We start from the raw sequence: 24,990 nt of genomic DNA, 5'->3' as shown, positions 1-24,990 counted from the left end.
CCGTGTGTCTCGCGCTAGTGTGTTAGTGTAATTGTTTTATTTCTTTCATTTTTTGTAGTTTGTTTTAAAATTTAATAATTTTTATTGCGAATTTTTAATTTTTCTCGTTAGTGTCTATTTCAAATTATTTTCTGTTTAGTTTATAGTGAAGTTGCTTAGATTGGTGTTAAAGTTAATAGAAAATTCCTCAACTGTGTCTGACAAGAATATAATTTATCTTGTTTAATAGTTATAATGAATCATCAATGGTTCAGCAGAGACGTTTAAAAAATTTAAGGTAAGATTTGTGCGTTTAAAACATACCAATTATTTCACATATTTCGTGCGTTAAAGAAAACTGTTTTGTAAAATATTAGATTCTTAGGTATATTAGGTATCTGACATCAGTGGTATTGCATCGCAATATTTTATATTCAAACAATTTATTTTTCCCTATGGGTATTTGTTAAACTTACTAGTTTATTAGGTGGTGCATTTTGAGTTAAATTAAATTAATCTTAATTAAAGAATCTTATGTTATAAAAAATGATATTGATATCTTCGAGGTATCTATATTAGTCAATACTACATACCTTTAGGTAGACTTAAGATTTTTTTTTAAATATCTAAATCATTTTTAACGTTGTGCTTGTGTACCAGGCTATTTAATTGATCTTATTAGGTTATACTAAAAAAAAATTCATAATAGGTAATTTAGTGCCTACCCAATTTCAAACTAATATTTACTTAGATAAAAATATATTTGAATATTACAATGTAAACAAAAAATTATATTATTTTGAAGTATAGTTAAATATAAGAAGTATTTATGATGGTATTTATCATTATTCAGCAATGTACTAATGCTAGTATTTTCAGTGTTGATACCTGGCACAATATTTCAATAAATTTATGTATCCACCTATTATTACATATTAGAGTTTCTAGTTATTAACTATAGACAATATATTTTAGTTACTGGATTGAAATATTAATGGTTTTAACAATTATGTTAATAATATTTAATGATCTTATTAAATTATGACATATAATCTACCTAAATAATGTTAGTTATATTACCTATAATGGGTATTTAATTTACCAAAACCAAATAAAACTAAATCAAGTATAGAGATAAAAGTATACATTATTGAAACAAGGATGACAAATAATACATAGATTAACACAAAACACTTAGATACAAACATGTATTTTTAAATACCTATGAAGTTTATAAAGATTTAAAAATTATTTTGATTAGATAATATGTATATCTATATCATAAATTAATCATTATATTTTATTTCAGATATTATTTAGTTTTTAAATATTCTTGAAGATTTAAAATCTAAACTTGATACCTATCATCTATAAAAAAATTTAAAAATAAAGAAAAAAAGTATTATTTTGGGATATTTTACATTTATTATATTTCTCACTCCAAAATGACCAATCTCCTTGTTTGTTAGCTGCAAAAACTATGTCTGAGAACTATTTTTTATTGTCTCAAAAGAAAATGGTGCTTCTACTTACTTTATTAAAATTTCATAGATGAAAGTGTCACTAATGACTAATAACTAATAAATAACTCTTTTTCCAAGTCTTCATGCCAAAATTAAAATATGTATGTATATGTGTTTATTGTACAACAATTTTTTCTATTGTTAAAATAAAATAAATAAAATGGCATACTAGTGATTGTGTTTACATTCAATATATTTAATTATTTTCTGTTTGGGCAAATGACTTAGAATAGACATTTTTTTTTAATTGTACAACTTGTGTTAGGCAATACTAATATTTAATAAAATTGAACTATTTAATATTAATAAATATTATTAGATATACCTACGAGAATGTTTTGACTACTCAAATATACAATGAATTAAGAAAATAGTTAATGTTAAGAAAACTTGGGTTGATTAGTATTTAGTAGTTGCTAAGATAGTGAATTAATTATTTATGTTTAATTAATGTTTATAATACAAATGAATTGTTCTTTGTAGAGAGGGGTACCTAATTTTATAATGTTTGATAATCTATACAATATGTTATAATTTTAATATTTCTCATTAAATAATATAATATTTCTTCTAAAGATATAATAATAATATAAGAATATTACAAGTGAAACATTTTGTATCTATTAAGTAGGCGTTTTAACTTAAAAGTACTTATTTTTTTATGGTAAATAGTTGACTTGATTATTATCATTTAATATTTAGGAATCCAATATACCTAAACACTTTTTATTTATTTTTTAGATATTTATTAAAACAACTAATAGGTAGGTCCATAGGCGTGTCCAGATTTTTGACACAGAGGGTGCAACCTGGTGTGTACCCAGGGGGACTAAGGGGCTTTAGTTTAGGGAATATCTTAGTTTATGGTGCCACTTGAAATCACAGGGGGTGCAGGTGCATACCCCGCATCCCCCGTGGACATGCCTATGGGTAGGTCTTTATCAAAAGCAATTCATATATTTTAAATCTTAATCATATAATCAAAATAAATATTGGGTGATCTATTTAATGTAAGACATTGATTATTTTAAATACTATTACTTAACATTTTTGAAAATATTTATTTACAACATTTTTAATCGTTTAAAAATGTTTTTTTATCTTTATAATTGTTATGTCAACGTGAATATTCAATTCCTTATTTCAAAGCTGAATATTTTGTAGAATACTTCGATAGTTAAAATAACATTTTGGATCAGTAGTTTATGAGTTATAAGTGGTTATATAAAGACAAGTATAAACACGCGAATGTGTCAAAATGGAGTTATACAGTGTTTTTATGTAGGTATATTGCAAAATGCTAAACATAACGTTCTAACTTCTAAGTTATAACGTAGGTATATTTAATTTGATTTTTATATATTGAAATACTCCAAATAATAAACAAAAAAAGACGTCGTCCAAAAGAATAAATTTAATTTATGACGATAAAAAATAGTAAAAAAAATAACAATTTTTTTCAAAAGATGTTGTTTTGTTATGACTTAATTAACTCTGAAATTAACTAATAAAAATATTTTTAAAACGTAAATGTTTTCTGAAATAGTTAGTGTTACATTAGAGGGGATTACACTGTATTTATGTTTGAACCGTGAGCAAAATGTTATAGTGTTTAGGGTTGAGAACAATATCTTCCAAATACCTGAATATCTGCATGGAAATCATACATTTTTTGGAGAATATGTAATTTTTGTTTAATTATTTATTAAATATTTGTTAATATTATACTTCTATAATGCTTAAGTATTTTTAAAATATAAAACAGTCTTCAAATGCTAAGCAACTGAGTGAATTACGAAAAATTAGAATTTGCAAGTTAGTTTCCCCAATTGCTACATACTTGTTGTGTAATGTGATACTTAAGATATTAATTATAAAGACTTAAATTATTTTTGTTAAAATGAAATTTTTTTTATAAGCTCATTTAAAATACTAATCAAATAATACAACAGTTAAGTATTTCTGTATTTTTCTTAGAGTTGAAACGATCCATTTTGAATGATTTTTTTGTAATTAGATAATAGGTATTAATAAGATCAAATGATAAGATATATTTATTGGTTATAGATTATTTTTCAAAATATATCAAAATAATGAACCTAGAAAACTTATCAACATTACTACCACACATTTGTAATTATTTCAACGTTTATTTTTATTAAAATAAAAATAAAATGAAAATCTATGGTTTAATACAATTGTATAATTCAGTTTTTAAATTTAGATATTTCCATCCTAGTTATAATAATATTTATTAATTTAATTCTTATACGATTGTTTAGTTTATTATACAATATTATTTATGCAAACGAATAAACGATTATAGGATAGATATAATAAACATTTTCTGGACTGGAGAAAAAATACCTCATACCTAATAATTACGGTGTTGGTATAAAATTGTCATGGCCGTTATTTCCGTATAAACAATTAGATTATCAGTTAATCAGGTTTTAATACTTATAATAAATTATACTTAGAGGGTTAGAATTTTATATGTATAACATGTTAGCTTATTGTTTAATGTTTATAAAAACAGAGACTGATATAAATTTTAAGAATATTTATAAAAATATAAATAATACGTAATAAAACTCTCAAAAACATTAATTTACATATATGTAGAATAATGACAAACATTATATATTATTTTCTTTTTCATTTTTCTATTTTTCTATTTAAAATGTAAAATAATTTGGGTAGGAGTTAGGACTACTTTTACAATTTTTTATTTCTTGAGTCCCGCCTGTAATTACTCGATAAATAAGCTGGAAAAGTTGCTAGGAAAACTATTGTTTTTATACTTGCTGGGTGGCAAATTATTTTTGTTCATACATCCATTGTTGTGTTGGTGTTGGTTTATTCTATATAATGTAATAAAATAATTAATTTTATTAATTTTTAATTGAGAACTTTCATTCTTAAATATACATACACCCAAATTTCATTTAGATATCTAAAAAATTATTTCTTAAATTCAAAATTGCGTAAAGGTTAGGTTAGATTATTTTATTATATTGTTAATCTCAAGTTTAAGTACCTTTTCTGAAAATTCCTTCATATCTCCCTAAAATATATTAAATTTATATAATTTATATATTAACTATATTTATAAAAATAAATTATACATTAATAAATAACAATAATAATATATTAATCTTATCAACTACTGATAATTCATATAAATAAGTAGATAAAACTTTATTTATTAGATTAAATGTAAGTAAAAATATCACTCCATTTTAATTATTTTATTATAACATAATTACGTAAATATTCAAAATAAACAAAACTTTGGTTATTATTTATTTCTTATTTAATTTTGTGACAAATCAATGTCAATAATTGTTATCTTTATATTAGATATAAGTGTATGATACTGAGTATACACATGTTCATGTGTTTACATGATAAATGTGCAAAAAGTACAATGTGTACAGTTCGTTATTAACAGTTGAACCAATAAATTAATAAATAAATAATTAGCTTCTGCTAATTAAATCAAATATATTTTACACACTAATTTTAACTTTAATCTTATAAATTATATTCAAAATAGAGAACAAAAATTAAGTCACGTATAACAATTTAACGGCACTGTATGTAGAGAGTAACAATTCGCAAGTATAATAGAAAAAACTGAAGAACTCGCCTTGCTGTAAAGTAGTTCTCTGTAGTTTTCAAGTGTACATTTTCATTAAATTTAATGTAATGGTAATGTTGAATTTTATGATAATTTAATGATAAATTGAATTCAAAAAATGTTTTACGAAAGAAAAAAATGATTCTGAACGAAAGTATTGATGGATCAGCATCTGTCATCTATTTCTAAGTTTAGTTTATGCCATACTAAAAATATTGATGTAGTTATTAGTATTTATTATTAGTATTTTCTTGATTTGTTAAGTAAAGTAAACCTACTGTAAGTTTAACTAATTTAATTTAAAATATCGCTTATAACTAAAAGTTAAATCAATAATTTTCTAGTCAGTACCACCGTCCCGTATTATAATGTGAATAGGTTTGAGGTAGACACAAGTATAAATAGTTAAAATTTAGTTTAAAATATATACACGAATATTTTATTATAATATATAGAAAATTCAATGATAATTTTCAGTTTTCGATTTCCCTATGTTTAGGAAATCTTAATATATAATATGTTTGGTGACAATTTTAAGTAGATGTTGCATAAATATTTAAATTTTTCCACAATTTTTTGTCAAATTTCCTCAAATTTTTAGAATAGTACACAGATCGATTTGCTTAATATCAGGAACATGCTTTAATGTTAAAAATTGGATCTAATAGTCTGCTATAAAATATGATAAGAGGTATGAAAATCATATTAATACAAAAACATAAATGCATTTATTTAAATAGTAATTCGATTTTTAAATTGCAATTTTCAATAACTGTCCAATTGTTTGAATACTTAGAGGTAATATTAATTATTATAGTACTCCTCGTATATTGTATAAGTTATAACCTTATAATAATAGCTGTAACTTTAAATTTGTATTATATTTTAATAAAATAATAACTTAAAATAGTCGTTTTTGTGTGTTAGAATTATGTTCAAGAGCTATATAATATATGTATTTATATATTATTAATTATCATCTATTTTCTGCTAAGTATTATTAGTTATTCATTATAATTTAAATCATGTAAATATATATACACATTATATATATTGTATATTATGCGTTTGAAATTATAATTTTCTTACTTATTCTCCATTTTTATTCATCTTGAAATGTTTTGTCATGTTGCCAACATTTGGAATTCTGACTGTTTTAAGTAACTTTATAATTATATATTCTCGATTGTTGATGTTCTACAACTAAACAATATACCATTTTAAATATTAAGTGAAGAATCGAGTGCACTGATTCGTATGCGTTAATTTTAGTTTTCGTACTATCTTCTTTCTATATAAATTAACAAGTAAATTTAAATTTAACATAGTTAGGTTAAATTAATGAAAGTTTCACATTTTTATTATATTCATGATACGTATACAAGCCATGTTATCCGATATTCGTGAGGTTTTCCGGTGGTATGTTATAGGTAGTATGTGTCCCTGCGTAGGGTTCATAAAGTATCGGATATCAATGATTTTATTATTATAAAATGTTGTTATTATTTAACATATTTTTCAATTGTTTATATTTAAAAAAAAATTTAGCTGCCTATATTTGAATAAACTATATTCAATACGTTAATTTTAAAATTATAATGAACAAAATAATGCCATTATCGGAAATTCATACAATATAATTTGTATTTGGTGCATAATTATATAATTAATAATCAATTTTAATTATTTAACTACTATCTCTATTGATATACAACAATATTATTATAATCGTAAAATATTTAAATTCATATGATATGAAAATACTTTACGGTCATAATAAAGTTTATAAGTTTGACGTAATTTGTTTGATCAAACCCTTAATCAAACATACTTTATTAAATCTATATAATCGAATTAATTATTTAAATTTAACAACATTGTGTCGGGACCTTCTAGGCGACTAAAATCAACCATTCAACACCATTTAGTGTTCTACCAATACCCAACGATTGATTTCGTTACTCAAGACTCTTGAATATTAAATATAAGTTTTGTTAAAATATAATCACTTGTTCGTATTGTAAAATAATTATTTACATATTTTGTGCGTAATATAAGTGGTAAATTAGTGATTTTTTTAACCTGAATAAACTGTCATTATCTCGAAATGTATTTTCATTTATGATATAGGTTAGATATATTTTTAATTTAATATTCCTAAGCAAAATACTCGACAGAATATTTTTCAATATACAAATTGAATTATGAAGGATGTGTTAAGTATTTATAACTTTTAACTTATATGTATTACTTATTTATGATAAGTAGAGTGGTAGATCAACGATTTGTGGGGTACCTCAGGACCACTCCACTCGGCTCTTAAAAACTTTAAAACGATACTTAAAACGTGTTAAAACTAATGATTTATATACTATTGTTAGAAATTAATTTGTTACAAATATGATTTTAAACACTACTTTAAATACACTAAACATCAATAAAGAGTAAGCGTTATCAAAGAAAAAAAGCTCGTTGTATATACAAGTAAGTTATTATTTTATTTATTATAATCTTTGATGAAACTGATAGTTTTTGTACACACACACACACACATAATGTATAAATATCATTTGGGTTAAAATAATGATAGCATGAACAATTTTTTTCATTCAGTAATATAATAGTTACCATGAGGAAGCAATTTGTAGTTTTGTATTTTTGGGTAGACAGTAAGGTTAATACAGCTAAATTACAAACTAGGTAATAATTTATAGAAAGTGAATATTTTCCTTTAAAATTCACTTAAATATCATTGTAAAAAATTTAAAAATAAAAATATTTTTAAAGGCATATATTTTTAGTATTGCCTACTTATATATTATGAATATTTGAAAAAAGTTGTCGTATTTAAAGTTACTGAAAACATTTCTAGAATAAATTATAGAGGAATATATTTAGTTTTTAATATAATAAAAAAAGGTTACACGAAACTCAAGAATATACATTTTTATTTTTATTGTACCAGTTTAAACTTTCAACAATTTCCTAATAATAATTTTTGAGTTAGACTGATGATTGATCTGCGTCAACTTGTTTTTGCTTTATTATTCGCGCAAGACTGTATGGCTTGTTAAAAGGATAGCGTCCTCTTAACAGTTTTCTTATTTTAATATTAAAACTTTATAATACTATATTATTATGAATTTCTTACAATAGATTATATGATATATTATTCAGTGGCTAGAAGGATATATTCACATTGTTATTTTGTTATTAAATGCATATAAACTACGGATTGAATGACATAAATATCAACTATAATTATCATGTTTTGTATAAATATAGTACTCATAAATTGTTACACAAGCAGTTAATTCAGTGCTATAGTTAAATCAAAAAATATGGGTTACTTCTCGGGTTACTTAAATTTCATAGGATCACCTTCATTCTGTTCCCCAGCGTAATTTGATCTGGTTTCAACATCACTAAATCGGTTGTCTGCACGTTTAAAAGATAACGCACGTCTCGAGATTTTTCCACTTATTATTTTATTATTGCCATTACGACTCTGCAGTAAAAAAATATAACTGAGTGGGCGATGCGTTTATTGTAACTGCATTTGTGCTCTTGAATATGCGTGTCAATATTATTTTACAGACATACTTTGCAAATAGACTTAGTTTATTTACATATAAATTTTCATTATTATTGTATCAACTTTTTGAACAATAACAATTAAATTAGAATGACCTATTAATTGTTTTAAGAATTCAGTTGCATAGTATTCATATTTACTTATTATACTACCTTCTATAATTCAGTGTATATTATGTAATATGTTAATTCAAAATTCAAAATCTTAAAATAATGGAAAAATCAATAATTCTTCTTTTTACACTTTAATAGGTAGTTTTATATTTTTTCTAATCCTGCCATGTGTAGTCCTTTAGTCTCATGATAATCTTCTATCCAAAAAATACAGATAACAATTATATAGGTAGTTAAAATAGACATAAATAGACAATTCAATGTTTATACTTTTATATAAATTATTTTCCGAGTAGAAATGCTTGAAAATTTAATACAAAGTTCCTCATAAGTTGCCAACTTTTTAATTAAAAAATTTCTAAAAATCTATATTCAAAATATTTTTTTTTTAAGCGTTTAAAGTTATCTTTTATCTGCAAAATTCATAAAAATCGAGAAAATTAGTTAACTATTTTGTTGTTAGATATTTGTAAACATTTTTGTCTTTGTACCTAAGATTTGAAAATTTGAAAGGTTTTTATAAGTTTTTTAACTTCTATATGAAAAAAAAAATTTAACAGAAAACCAAATTAATATTTTATAAGTATTTCAAGTTCGAATGTACGAAATTCGATGTTTACCCGTAATATAATTGTTTCCCCTCAAACAATATTTGATTTTTTTTTATATTTCAAAAAAATAAAATAACAATAGGTACTTATAACTTTTACCAAATGCTTACATTATCATTTTCATTATACGATAATATTTTCAAAATTTATTTAATATTCTTAAATTATTTACAGACATAAGACATTTTCAGTTTTCTTTTGATTTTGATTTTTTTTTCTATAAATGTTGATTAAAAATGATTCGCTTGGTAAACATTTAAAAAAATTTAATCAAAATCCCATAAAAGTTATTTTTATATTTGTATAAAAATATAAAAATACATAAGCACAATTTTTTTAAATGCATTATTTGAAGACAAAATTCGTCAAATTCTCAACATTTTAAAACTATTTCGTAGTTAAAAGTTCTTATAAACTTTTAAATTTGTATTTAAGTTTTGAAAATTGAATACATAATTCTTCTTAAATAGTTCGTGAAACCATAAAATATAAAAAATGTTTTAAAATAATTATTTTTTATAGATATTTTAAGTTCCAATTTCGACAAAATTGCTTATTTAAACGATGAATAAAAATATGTTAATTATTTTGTTATAATTTAAAAATATTATTCTTAGGAACTTAAACTTTTATACCTATATTTTATATTATGATTTCGCTATAAATTATTATATGCAATAACATTTTTGATTTATTTTAAAATATTATTTATTTATACTTTATATATGTAGTATAGGTACTATGTACAACTATATCATTCTACTATAATACTAAAAGTTAAATAAATTACTTTAATAGCTATATAAAATAAACATGTCACTTGGTGATATAGGCTGAAGACTGTTTCCACTCAGAATCGTTTTTATGTACGTATAATGATTTATCATTGAATTCAAATTTAACACACCTATATGACAGTGACCCACTTGATACCTAATGTACAGCAGAGCGGTATCCAATTATCCACCTTTTATCAATTTACCCTGAAAATTAATAAAAAACTTTATTTTTTAATATATATATATATACTTATCTTAAAATTATGGTGTGGTAAAATAATCAAATACGTCCTATTTTTTTTTATATATATTTATATCGTGTTAAGTAAGAGATACACCTGCATGTGCTGTTCCTGACTTACAAACATAGGTTCACTATACCAAATTTTACGTTGACAAAAATTCATTTTACTCTACTATATTTAAAATCAAGGTTATTTGACCAATTATTAATTTAAAGATAAGATTATGTACTGAAAATCATAGGCTTTTGCGCTTTTGTTGATTTTTTAAAATTAATTATAAAACAACAAGTAATAAGCATTTTAGAACTGTACATTTTAAAATATCAATAAAAGCCTCAGAGAAGCCTTTGATTATAATCTTATCATTACATTTTATAATAGTTCAATTCCCCTCCAAATTTATAAGCTAAATAGTAAAATGGATTATTGTAAACATAAAATATATACTATATTGTACATGATTAAAACGGTGGAGACAAGCACACGGGTGTGGTATCTTCTTAATTTATTGTATTCAAACATTTAATAATAAAATTCAATCTAATATTTAATAATATTGTCAAAACAATGTACCTAAAATTTGATTTAATTTCTTATTTTCTAAGAAACAAATTAATATATTTTTGCATTATTGGATTTCATGTTATACAAAAGCCGGAAGGAAGATATGGGTTGTTAAACATTACTGATACATACTTCCGGTAACCATGATCATATCCGTTCAATCCACCTATCTCGATCGAGTGAGTATAGAAAACATTGGATCGTTTTTAAAATAGTCGTTCGACTCGTTTTACAACGCTGTTGGATTAAAACTGCGCGGGCGTGACTGGTTCTCTATTAAAAAAATAAAAAAACATTGTTATGAAACGTAAAATACTGTGTCTAAATAAAATCGCCATGTGCATAACCTATAACATATTTGGCAAGTTTCTCACAGCTGCCCGTTAGACGAAGGACATCGATATTATAACTGATATTTTTCAAATTTTATTATTTAATCAATTATAGAGTATTATAATATTTTTAAATTAATGAATATTTAAAAAATTGAACGAATTAGTTGAATGAAAAAGTAAATTAATAACTTAAATTAAATAGCATTTATTATAAATTAATTGTAATACAGTTATGTATCTAGAAGGTATTTTTTTCTTTTATGTATTACTGGAAATTAAATTTAAAAAAGAATCAATATTGTATTAAATATAATTATTTATTTGGCAAATATAATACTAGTATAGTTAAGTATAGTTACACATATATGTAATCATATTACATTGCTTAGAAAGGTAATAAAGATAGAAAAAAATTACTAAAGGTCAAGCCATGGCCACGAACGAATTTGCGAACTCAGTTTTGATCCTTATATGGCCAATTCTAGTTACTTAAATAAACAGTAGTTGTTAAGTGGTTTTCAGGTGTTCCCAACATTTATAATTTTATGAAAAAATTTTTGTTATCGTTATAACTTCTGTATTTCCATTTGAGTATTAATAATGACTTGGCCTGGAAGCATTGTCACGAGTTTGGCCTACTATAGATAGTTCATTGTTTCTTTTATATACTTCAACTTAAAAATGATCATACATTTTATGAAAGCTAACCTAACAGTTTTTTTCTGATACAAAATTCATTATAGTATACGAAAACATTTATTTTTTTATGTAAATAAACCAAAATACAATTTGTTTAATTTAAATTATTAGCACAATCTTGTTTAATCCCACTTGTGTTTGTAATGTTCTTTTTCTTTCCTTCTTCTCTCGGCCCATAACTTTACATTTGCCTCACTGTTGGCAGCTTTCTGAATTAGATAAAATATAGGTGATGAAATTACAGTTGCTCCAATGAACCACGGGAACATCCAGTGATTATTGAAGTGTAGTTTATAGGGAAACTGGACAACCTTAGATGTGAATGTGTATGGAAAAATCATTTTACGGCTTAACTTTTCACCATTAGCCATCGTTAATTTTTTATTGTTGTAAGAAATAGCCAAATTTATTGTCGTATTAACTTCTGAAATCAGGAATTAATCAGGTCTTGGAAGAGTGATACAAATTAATTATTATTATTAGATAATATCGTATTTCAATTATTAGTTAGAGAGAAAAAAATATGTTTAGTCAACAAAAATAAATACCTAAAAACAGAGTAATACTATTTAATTTTTCACTGTACGTCTGTTGTATGTTAATAATGGTTACAATGGTTTTATTCAAATCGACATAACATTTATAACAGATATAACCATAGTAACAACGTAAATTGCTAAACTTATTTTTACATTAATAAAAAATAAAATATGTTTTTATAATATAAACATATTTTACCTATACTCGCGCGAGAAATTTATATTATATTATTGTATTACTGCGCGTTGATATTCATTGCTATCACTAATTACGTTATTTTGAACTGAGCTTATATTGTGTTATGAATTATAAATATTATAATTATCTATTATGCTAGTATGTATTATATAATGATATTGAGTTTTAATATTACGTTATTAAATAGCGATAAGTTCATCAACAATGATTCTAATTATAATAGATCATGATATAAATATAATTATTATTAAACAATTAAAAAAATTATTATCTTCCCATCTTTTCAAATATTAACACTTTTTAAAAAAATAATTGTATTTTACCTAACTGGTTGTAAATATTTGTATTAATATAATATTTTGTGGAAATATAATTTCCCCAATATGTGAAAATTACAGAGAAATTTCAGCCAGCACAAATCCTAATTTTCTTGAGTAAAGAATTGTCTATCGTTGTTACATGATTGGAGTTTTTCATCATAACATTACAATTGCAAATTCTCTAAAAATAAAAACAACACAATGGTGGAAATTAAAAGACTAGTCATTTCTATACAATATAATCACAACTATAAAAAAGAGAAAGTGGGTTCACATTTCGTACTGTTAAACATTACCGTTGTGCTTCGTGCCCTATACATAAATAATATAATTATTATATTATATTTACTTTGAATTTTCTGATTGTCTATTTCCTTAAATGTATTATTTTTTTAAATTCTTGGAAATGACTGTTAATGTTATTGAATTAAGTATCAAGTATAATAGTTATATTATTACTTTATTAAAACGTAATAAATTATGTATTTTATTAAAAAATTTAAATTATAATTAAAAGCAATGTATTAATTCAACATTTTAAAACAAATTAATATTTCATAATATATGTAAGTTATAACTCATAAGGCATACATTATATTATACATTAAAACGGAAATGTTTTTTATGCATAATGTTAAAACCATTAGTAGAGACAATACAATTTATTGTCATAATAATTATCTGTAGAATGACTGTAGATAGTAATAATTTTTACATTAATAGAATTGATAATTACTTGTTAGTTATCTATACACTATTTACCAGTAGCTGAGTTTTCGTCACTACTTATTGATGGTGGTTTAATAATATCACTCGACACTAGTCATAACATATAATATGCATTATGGCTATATTAATACCATTGATTTTAATAATAGTATAAGTAAAATAAAAAAAAATATATTAAAGAAGTTGTTTTGTCATCTATCACAGTTGAAACCCGGAATTTTCGTATTTATTATATTTTAAAACTTTTATTATTATTTTTAAATTTGAAACATCATGAAAATTTAACATCTTATTTAAACTATACTTTTACACCATACATAAATTAATATATAAATAAAATAATATTATATACATAAGTATAATGATGCTATATACTTATAAATAATGCAATACAGAATTTCGTCGAACTTTCGCTGTAAAATTGATTTACACAAATCTTACAAGATCGATCTGCAATGATGATTCGGCAATCTAATTCTTTATACAACTACATTAATTATACACTATTTCCAGGTTTATCATAATGAATTAATGAATATATAATATCAAAGTATCTGTTTATTTATTATTTTGTATTTATGTTTAATATTGACGAAGTAAGAATAACTTATCATACAAATATAGTTTAATTATTAATTCATTTTAGACTATTAATATTAATTTATTATTATATTATTAATCATGTACATTTAACCACAATGTATAAATAAATATGAATATGTTTTTTATTTATATATTATTCTATAAATATGTAATGTATAATATTATGCACAAATTTCTCGTATGCGTATTTATATTATATATGCCTATATATTTTCTTGAACTAGAGAAATTTGATTTAACGATAATATTTGTAATAACAACAATTTTAAGTATCTATTTATAGAAAAAGTTAAGTTAGGTTAGGACGGCTAGGTAAATTAAATATTGTGATATATCGACATAAAATAGTTTCAGGATTAGTTTTTTTATGTCTTTGGTATACCAAGTACCGACAGACTCGCCGACAGACATTCTGATGATTACTTAGGCTCTGTTGTATCAGCTGTGTATACTTATAAATTTATAATCATAGTAATTATTATAGCACACAGCCGCCGCAGCCAATACTAATAAGTGATTATTTATTCATCCTTTTCCGATATTTATATATCCTTAGTAAACAAAACGCAGATAAATTTATATTTTTTAGCATTTTATAGAGATTATTATTATAGGTAAATTATAAAATTATCTCTTATAATTACGCCCGGGGGCAACGGCGTCCGCAGGAATTTTTAATAATTGTTCATTAACATAATATAAATTCTTTTTAAATCTAATGTATTTTTTTAGATAAATGTATATTCATCATAATAAACTAATAGAAAACAACTAAATTAGTACAAAATTTAATAATCTCATTTATTAGTTATATTGCTGAACTTAACATCAACACGCTATCAGTTCTAAACGTCTGTAATCATGTCTGATTTCAACATATTTTTGTACAAAAATATCCATAAATTGATTTGGATACTATTAAACTATTATGTGATATAAACTTTATTTAAAAATATTTTTATTTAGTTGGTTATGGTTAGAAATTTAAATTGTAAAGTCGTTTAAATATTTTATGAATTAGGTAGTTACCTAATATTACCATACAAATAATAAATAAAATGTCGATATAAGAATATCATAATAATATTAAAAAATTAATTTAGTTTGGATAATCTATAAAGTAAATCCTTAAAAATAATATTTCGTTTACATTATATTTAATATGCTTTCTATTTGGTAAGCGAGCAACTGATATCTACGCGTCTGCAAAATATAAAATTATAAACATATTTGTTGTTTCTAAACATCAACAATATCTAATTAATAAATAACGTGTATAATATATATATAAAGTACATTATACATATAGTTCAGTTACTTTATTCAATAGTATATAATTCAAAATCAGTACTTCGATTTAATCAATAAAGAAAGACTCAGTAGTTATTTGTATATAATATTATACCTGCATAAAAATCAACAGTAACAAATACTCCTAAATAATATAGTATATAATATTTATCACCATTTAAAAATATCAGTTAGGTATAATAATAATATGATTATATTATGAAAATTTGTTAGCAAAGATAACAATTATCTATATAATAATTATACAGACATTTTATTTATAATATGTATTTTATTTAAATAACTTGTATAATGGTTTAAAAAATAACCAAACTAATTAACTGATGTCACAGATTTCTATAATAATATATTATAATTTATTTAATAAAATCTAATATTATATACTTATATCGTAGGTAGACCGGGCTGTTATTTTGTTTATTTAGGTTAGCTATTTTATGGTATAAAAGACAACAGATAATTTATTATGAAAATAATAATATAACATACAATTATATATATTATTTACTTTAAACGTGATATTTTGATCGTAAACTAAGTATTATACAATTTTTTTATTCATTTTAAATATTTATATTACGAAAAAATGCAGAAAAGTATGTCGGTTCAAGTTTAAATAAAAGTAGTTTTTACTTTTTACTATCCGATTTTCAATAAAAATAAAAACATCACTGTGTAATATATAACATACAGGTACGGTACACTTACCCATAATGTCTATATAGGTTTTATATAGTGTAGGCAATATAGTTAATAAACATACTTGTTATGTTATTTGTTACTTGCAGGCTAACATTAATGCCTTTATAAGTTTATACAGCACACATATAATTAATAGATTAGTTTTACTACACATTTTTATACTTATCTGTTATTTTTAAATTTTAAAGTATAATATATTTGTGATACATACATATAAATTGCTTATTAGTTATACTGATTAAGATATGCCCTAAATTTTGATGTACAAATTGTGTTTTTATTTTGCTCTTGTATTATTTCTTTTAAAGTCAACCAAATCTTATAGTATTAACATTCTCAATACATAACGCAATTAATACATCAATAATTACATCGACAACACAGTACCGAGTCTAATTTTAAATTTAATTATATGTCATTTTTTATATGTCAATTGTTTATTAAAGCGTAAACTATATCTATTAAGTATCCACTTGTCTTTTTCATTGATTCGGATTATATTTAGTTTCAATCGACGTTTATATCTTAGTTTATAATTTTGGCACGATTTTATATTTTCGAAGACAGACCTATAGTTTTTAAAATAACGGCACATAAGTTTTCATTTCTATTTTGCACTCTTAATCGAAAGGAGTGTTCAGTATATAATAATGTATATTAATACAAAATAGGGTGGCCACATGTTTTTCGTATTTGGCGAACAGAGGAACCTCAATTTATTTATGTATATAATGACGTTAATCCCACAAAACAAATAAAAATTAATGTGTTTTTTTTTAATGATCAAAGATTTTAAACAAATTGATTATCTTTATTGTTTTTTGTTACAGCTAAATGCAGCGGAAAAAATAAAACAAACTGTATGATAATTTACACATTATGTCTTGTGTGCGGGAATCATCACCGCAGTCGGAACATGTGGTCAATCAGAGATCAGGTAAATTAAAGATCGTTAAAGTAAAAATTCATTAAATAATATTTAAAAATTATAAAAACGCTATAGAACCAAAAGTACGTCGATTTAATCCACTCAGACGTCTGCGTCAAATATTCAAACGTAAAGCTCATAGTCCTGAACCCAATGAAGTTAAATCATGTGACAACATTGTAGAACCACCTAGTTTGGATACGTCTAGAAGTCGTTCGACTAGTCAGCTGATTGACGAGCCATTTACCAGGAGGCGGTATGTACAAAGAATGAAGTTCTTTATTTATCTTTTACGCTCCAGGGCAACGTTTTAATGAAGTTTTTAAATTAATTATAGAAGCTTACACTCCACTATACTAAGTGTTAGCCATGACAGTGTATTCAACCCTGAACAACATTCTGGTCAATCCGATTCTGAATCTGCTGTATCCGTACCGCGGTTAGGTTTTCCTCAAGCCAATATACAGGTAATTATAAATTACATTTTTGGTTTCATATAAAATTAATAATAAACTTAAGAAAAATATGCTTTCATTACTATATTATAGGAATTTTAGAATATTATATTGGTATTATCTAGCAAATTTTCTCATTGTTTTCAATACCTGTTAACATTCATTAGTATTGTTCGTTTTAATTTTTTAAATAGCCCAAAAGACAATAGCTAATTTCCGTTTAATTTGCCAACACTTGTTTTCTAATATTTTTTAAACAAATCATTTACTACCATGTAGCGTTCGATGAATTATGTATATTTATATAAAATATAAAGTCGTTTGAATGATGTAGTGTGCAAGTGTGTTGCTATTCAGATTTACTGTCTAACTCTCAATTCGTTTGTATCGTCAAAACACTTAAACGCATAAATTCCTTTTAAGAATTCTTGAAAAAAAATATGGCTCAAGTAAGTAAATAATCTTATAGGTCGTTCTGAAGTTTTATTGTTAAATTTAAAAAAAAAAACACTTCTAGTTTAAAATACTACTTATTTGAATTCAACCTGGAACCATAATAATATCATATTTATTAGTTTGCGTGCAGTTTACATTTTCTCTCGATTAAAACTAGATAAGCGAGGTTGATGCGCGCGCTAGTGCATTAACGACCTATTATATTTAGTATATGTACCAGACACTACAATGGCCCGAAGCATTTCGAATAGGGAGAATTGCGGGAACCCAGCTGACCGTGACCTTTAATCAACACTGTATAGCAAACCACCATGTGTAACGCCCTGTTGTGATACCTTCTGTGTCTGATGATATTACTGCTATTATATACTTGATAGTTTATTCTATTTATTATTTATCCTTTTAAACTTATGTTCATCATACTTTACGTATAACTATCCAATTATGTATATTATTATAATGGTAATTGAAGCTTATTTAAATGTAAGTTTCAATAATTACGAATAATAACTTATACTTAAAAATAAAAAAAAAATGTTAATTAATTTGTGTAAATCTTAAGATTGAACTTGAATTATATATTTTCGTTGATGTACTGTTGAACCTAAAATATGTTAGAAACCTAAAACAAATGTTGACCCGTTTCTTTTAAAAGTGTAAAAAAATGTATAATTAATTATTTTATATTTCACACATCCAATTATCTGCGCTGGGGTTACTAAAGTGCACAAGTGTGAACAGTGCTCAAAAATTGATACATTTGAAATGTGGTGTGAATCTAGTTAACACACCCGAAAAAATTATGTACAAATAAATTATATTTTTATGTTTATGAAATAACAAATTTATTTTTAGTAAATAAATTGTGTTAAACTATTTAATTTTGTGTACTAAAATTATTTAAACTCAAATAAAGGCTGAATTACTAGAAGCGGTAAGAAGGCGAAGAAAAATTCAAGATGACGATGATAGTTTTGACAATGAAGATTTAGGACTCCCACGAAGTCCATCAATGCATTCTCCTACTATTGCCACTGGCAACGATCTCCGATTGAGCAAAGTAAGATTATATAGCTTAAATGTCTTTTTACCAAACTCATTCTAATAGCTAATTACTTTTAAAAACGTATTAATAGGAGCTGATAACTAAATCTTCACATAGTACATGCAGCGATGGATCACTCCTTAGCATGGGCAGTTCCGAAATGGATGAAGTATGACATAATAATATAATTATAATAATAATTAAAATAAATTTATTACAACAATAATAGATCATACATTTTATAAAAAAATTATTTAAATTTTAAATATTGCAGTATCCCTTGTAAGCTAAGTTTGTGCTGGGGGAGCGGTTCTTATCAATTTACTTTTAGATTTGATAATATAATATATTAATACTAATTTAAAATATACTATAAAATAACATTGAAATACAATATGCAAGTAAAATAAAAATAAAAATATAGTTACTTATATGTAGTAAAATGTAAATTATATACTTTAAATAGTAAGTTTAAAATTAAAATTATAAATCAAAACGCCTAACATAGTTTTTAAATGATCTCAAATTATAATAATTATGTACATTAATATTTAATAGTAATAGTAATTATAGTTAAAATCGTAATAAAATACATCATACATGATTAGTATACGGTTGAATAAAGATTAATTCAAATTTGAAAATATTTGAATGTACTAGTTTTTATTTTCATATTTTGGTTTTAAAACGAGTTTGAGAGAGAGGAAGATCGAAGAAGAGGCGAATAAACAGAATAGAGAAAATAGTTGTAAATAAAGAAAAAGTAAATAGTTTATGTAAATAAAGAAGATGTGAGGAGTAGAATCTTATAGAAATGTAGGAGTTTAGGACAAAGGTTAGGTTAGCGAAACTCGAAGTAAAATAAGAAAAATAAGAAAACTAATTTATATAAATTTGAAAAAATGAATTTTTAGTATTTTTTAATTAATTTTAAAATAAAAATATGAAAAAAAAACTCTTTATTCGAAGACAGTTTATAATATTTTATTTTAATAAGTTCGTTATTAAATAAATTTACTCTAATATTACCAATAAATTAACGTAAGTAGTAAGAATCCAATACATAAATTTGCCATGTTACGCATGTATTTGATACAAATGGTACGACGTCCTCTTAACGATAACTTGTTAAATATGCCCAGAATGTTTTTTTAAAATAATTTAAGTTTAACTATTAATTTAACTATTCTCTGTCCAGTAAGAGAATATAAAACTGCTTCATAAAAGTCAGATCTGCACATCCCAAGCGACACCCTGCCATTGAGACCAGTTCCACTCGAATGGCAGTGTGTTGAGTGGAATGCGCAGAATCTGCGTGTTTTTCATTAGACGGAGTACAGTCATAATTTATTTTATAATTGAAATATAAAGTAACTTTTATGCTGAGTAAGTTAAATATATTCAATAAATATAATGCTATGCGATATTAATTTTTAATTAATATTATTAAACCGTGTAATATGTCACATATTTTTGTCAATTGTTTAAATTTAAATTTCTATTTAAATAACATTTTATACCAATAGAAAATAAAATATAAATATGTACTATAAACTTTAAGCTATTATTTGTATTAAATACAATCTTTCTTAAAGGATTCTTTTGGAGCTCACAATTCTCGACATTCGTCAAAAATATCGTTACATGACAAGCGCACATCTCAAACTTATTTAGACAGTTCAGGTAAATGTCACGAACATCATTTAATATATTTTACTGTAATATTGATTTATATCTATACATATAGTATTTGAACCTATGTATTATACTTTGTGCAGACGGTGACTATTCGACAAGTGTTCCTCTTAGTCACGATGTAGCTAAACACCGAATGGCGATTAGGCCCAAAAGAAAGCACGGCAACCCTCGCAGCAAAAAACCGGTAAGTGTGAATGACCTAATTGCGTTATTTTGAATTTTTATATTCACATTAATATACCAACGACGCGTTTAATGATCGATGTTTTTCACTCAGCTGACTGTGACAAATGCTCTTCCCGCGACGCCCGAAGTGAACGAAGAACACTCGGGCCGGTCAACTTCGCCCGAAACCAAGCCTCAGACTGCCGACACAGCAGGTATATACAATTACGGTCAAAGCTATTCCGCTTATTACCCGAGCAAATTCAAGGCTAAACAGCCGTCGAAAAATAACGCTTTTGCTAAACCGAAACGTAAAATACCGAATCGACGGTCCCGCGCTTTTCGTCTGTGCGGCTGTCTCAGCCGTAGCCGTTCCGGCGCGTATCGCGTACGAAATGACACGCTACCGTATTTCGTGCGAAGTTCGTCCGTCCGCCCAGTCGGATTTAACAAGATTTCTCCTCCATTGTCGATTCGCAAAAAACGACAATCACTTCCACGACGACGACCACCGACACAACAACAGCAACGACCACGACAAATCGACGTGACCCAAGGTAGAATTAGACTGAATTTATACGCTTATCCGGAAGGATATTTGGCGTTTTTGGAGAGTTACTTCGTGTGTACTAGTACAAATAGTGGTAGTAGTTGTGGCACGAGTAGTAACGTCTGTGGGGAAGATGACGCAGTGTCCAAGAGAAAAAGACTGTCCGCCATCAGCGAAGAGGACGTGTGTCCCCTGTGCGGGGGTTCCGTGGACTACACAACGATGAAAACTGCAACGATCAGTCGATGGAAAAACGCATTGCTAGTGCCGTTCTAAAATTTAATGTTATTGCTATGATTTAAACAGATTAACTCGCGCGCGTTCTTGTTTGGGTCTAGGACAGGGCTTATGAAATAATAATAATAATAATAATAACCGCTTTTTTCCTTCTTTCGTCCGCTGTACCATTTTTTTGGTTTTTTTTTTTTTTTTTTACTTTGCACTCACTACTACTACACGTGTTTATCTATTTTTGTTTGCAGATGGCACCACCACCATCAGCACCGTCACTTCGAACACTAAAACCACCACCACTACCACCACCACCACTACCACCTCCTCCACCACCACAACTACAAACGACACGGTCATCGCAACTGAGATGCCGGACGTTGTTACCGACACAGCTCGCGTCGCCACTCCCTCGACGGCCGGGTCTTGTGACTTAGACACATCGGTGGACGAGATTTCCGTGGAGAACGTGCCGCGGCGCGAAGAGGGTTTTTTCCACCGTTTACTGTCGCGCCGAAGCACCAAGAAAAAAGCTTCCGCAGCCGCCAAGTCCGCGTCCACCGAAGACGTAGACGTGGACCGGTTCCTGTTCGACGAGACGACGGGCGCGAGGCCGCGGCAACGCGAAGAACCGCCGCCGGCCGGCCGCATGCAGCTGTCGTATCCGCCCGACATGCCGCCCGACCACCGTCCTCAGCAACACCGCGTACCGATGCCGTCGGCGGTGGCTCACGCTGAGGACGTTTTCGAGCCGGACACGTTCGCGCCCATCAAACAGTCGTTCAGTCTCGGACAGCAGCACTCGCACCACATGGCCACCACGGACGACGAAGCCACGTCCAGTGGCGACGGGTCGTCCGTCCAGAAATCGTCGTCGTCGGACAGCGTGTCCAGCGCCGCCCTGGACGAGTCCGTTGATTCGGCGGCCGCGGTGTCGATGACGACGGCGGGCGAACGGCACCGGAGTTACAGTTCGAGCGACTCGGAACACCAAGTCTGCGGCACCGACGGCGGTCACCAACACCTGCGCCCGGTGCCCGCCCCGCGCCCATCCAAACTGTACAACGGCGGAGGTGGCACCGCGGCCGACGTGGTGGTGCGGAGGAAGAAGCGCGACGATCAACAGCAACCCGAACTGCTCAAAGTGTTCGCCCGGCGGTCGTTGAAGTTGGGCAAAGACGGCGAACCGGAATTCCTGTTGTTGGCGGCCGATGTGGACCGCGGCGATGACGGCGACGGCGGCGACAATAAGGCGACGACGCCCTCAAACGGCGAGTGGCCGGTGGAACAACAACAACAACAAGTGCCATCCGAGGACCGCGTGGTCGTGGTTTTGGTGGACAACGATAACCGCCATGCCGAACACGTGGTGGTGGACGTCAACGAGAACCAAACGGTTGCTGCGGCGACGGCGGCGGTCGAAGTCGTGCCCAAGTACAAGTGCATACAGCAGCGCCGGGAAGAGTGGGAAAAGCTGCTTTTGCAGCAACAGCGGAACTGAGCGGAAAACCCAACTTACGAGTTCTGCTCCTAATTTCTCATCCTCTCCACTTCCACTCTTTTCCGTCTGTTGTTATGATGTATTTCACCTCCCCCGACCGACGGGGCGGTTAACTGTTATCGAGCAATACGATAAGTATAATCGCTTTTTTTTATTATTATTATTATTCCTTTTCTATATAGAACGGTGCTAGATGATGGTTGTTTACTTTTTACCCGAGTAGCCTTATGCGAGAGACTATAATACAATTAATGATATTAGGTTGTGACTTTCGTTATTTTCGTTACAATAAACACGTACCTTGTAAAAATGCAATATATATTTTGATAAAAAAAAAAACTTGATAATAATAATTTAACAGATATTACCATTTTATGAATTTAATGTTATAAATATATGTTTGTGTTATAAAAATTATATATTTTATTATATATTCATCGTAAGAGAGTATAATATTATTGTAGTTATGTTGATTCGGACAAATATTTTTTCATCAGATAGTCATATATTTCAAAAAGTTATTTAGATAATATATATAGGTACTTATATTATATTTACATTTATTGAGTCTATAAAGTGATTAATGTTCTAGTAACGATGTCTGTTTTTCGTTAATTTTTTTTTTCATAACTTTTAATCTGTGATTTCAAAACGTTTAAGACATTTTTTTAAATAATTATTTTACCAGACTTTTATCTAAAATTTAATAATTGTTATTTACCTTGCCCAATTTGTTTTCGTTGTTAAAGTTCCTTCCTCTTCATCAATATATAACAATGTCCATTATTTTAAGTATTTAATAGTGATTTTTTTTATACATTCTGTTTACCTTTCGACAATACTATTATAATATACGCTCGTTGTATACGTCGCCGCGTTCTTGCCTCTCCACGCGCGCGTCACGGACGGACCCCATCCGACAGTCATTCGCGCAAAAATGTCACCATATTTGGACCACGCTACCTGCAATTACCAGGTTGTAAATGATGTTCTTTTGATGTCGTGTACACGAATTAGGTCCGGATGACGGGCGGACGCGTTGAACCATCCGGAAAAAATTTCCCGTTTAGTATGGTACCGTGTCGTTCCTACTATTTTTCACCGACAGGTTGTGTTATTTTACGTATAGACTTATTTTTGCACAATCCTATTCAGAGTACCTAAATTCGAAATAACAATTTATTTTTATTTTTTTTTTTAATCCAATCGACTGAAACGTAATGAACCGTGATCTCTACAGTATTTCGACGGTCGATCGACTATACTATAAATAGTATAATATACTATTATAGATATAGATTACTGGTTGGATTGAATATAAACGATAACAAAAACATTAACCTTGTGTAATTTTTTTTAATCAAAATACCTATAAAAAAACACCCTTTACGTATACTACGTACCTACTAACATTTATATATATATATATTATATCTATATCAAAAAAACGACCTGACATTATTTCGGCCTAT

At 27.0% G+C, this 24,990-nt stretch overlaps 1 protein-coding gene across 2 annotated transcripts; it reads left to right on the top strand.

Annotated features, from left to right (window-relative positions):
• LOC132930244 (uncharacterized) lies at nt 1–24,813 on the top strand. 2 transcript variants are annotated; one of them, XM_060996002.1, is made up of 11 exons: nt 1–277; nt 11,143–11,231; nt 17,320–17,426; nt 17,493–17,673; nt 17,755–17,884; nt 19,245–19,388; nt 19,465–19,542; nt 20,969–21,056; nt 21,152–21,255; nt 21,349–21,451; nt 22,269–24,813. In XM_060996002.1, the coding sequence occupies exons 3-11, from the start codon at nt 17,369–17,371 to the stop codon at nt 23,516–23,518; spliced, it is 2,136 nt and encodes a 711-aa protein (XP_060851985.1). In that variant the 5' UTR covers nt 1–277; nt 11,143–11,231; nt 17,320–17,368; the 3' UTR covers nt 23,519–24,813. The 2 variants fall into 2 exon arrangements, with proteins under 2 accessions (XP_060851985.1, XP_060851984.1); XM_060996001.1 differs by lacking the exon at nt 11,143–11,231.
• Nucleotides 24,814–24,990: the final 177 nt, after the last annotated feature.

The sequence above is a fragment of the Rhopalosiphum padi genome, chromosome 4 (assembly GCF_020882245.1).
Source record: "Rhopalosiphum padi isolate XX-2018 chromosome 4, ASM2088224v1, whole genome shotgun sequence".
Classification (NCBI taxonomy): Eukaryota; Metazoa; Arthropoda; class Insecta; order Hemiptera; family Aphididae; genus Rhopalosiphum; species Rhopalosiphum padi.
This window is presented reverse-complemented; position numbering and strand designations above follow the sequence as displayed.

What these genes read in the sequence shown, in the direction of transcription:
- LOC132930244 (XM_060996001.1), top strand. Translation starts at nt 17,369, where the DNA reads ATGTCTTGTGTGCGGGAATCATCACCGCAGTCGGAACATGTGGTCAAT. An exon ending in TGTGGTCAATCAGAGATCAG is followed by an intron (nt 17,427 to 17,492) that starts GTAAATTAAAGA and finishes AAAACGCTATAG; the next exon opens with AACCAAAAGTACGTCGATTT. An exon ending in GCAGTTCCGAAATGGATGAA is followed by an intron (nt 19,543 to 20,968) that starts GTATGACATAAT and finishes TCTTTCTTAAAG; the next exon opens with GATTCTTTTGGAGCTCACAA.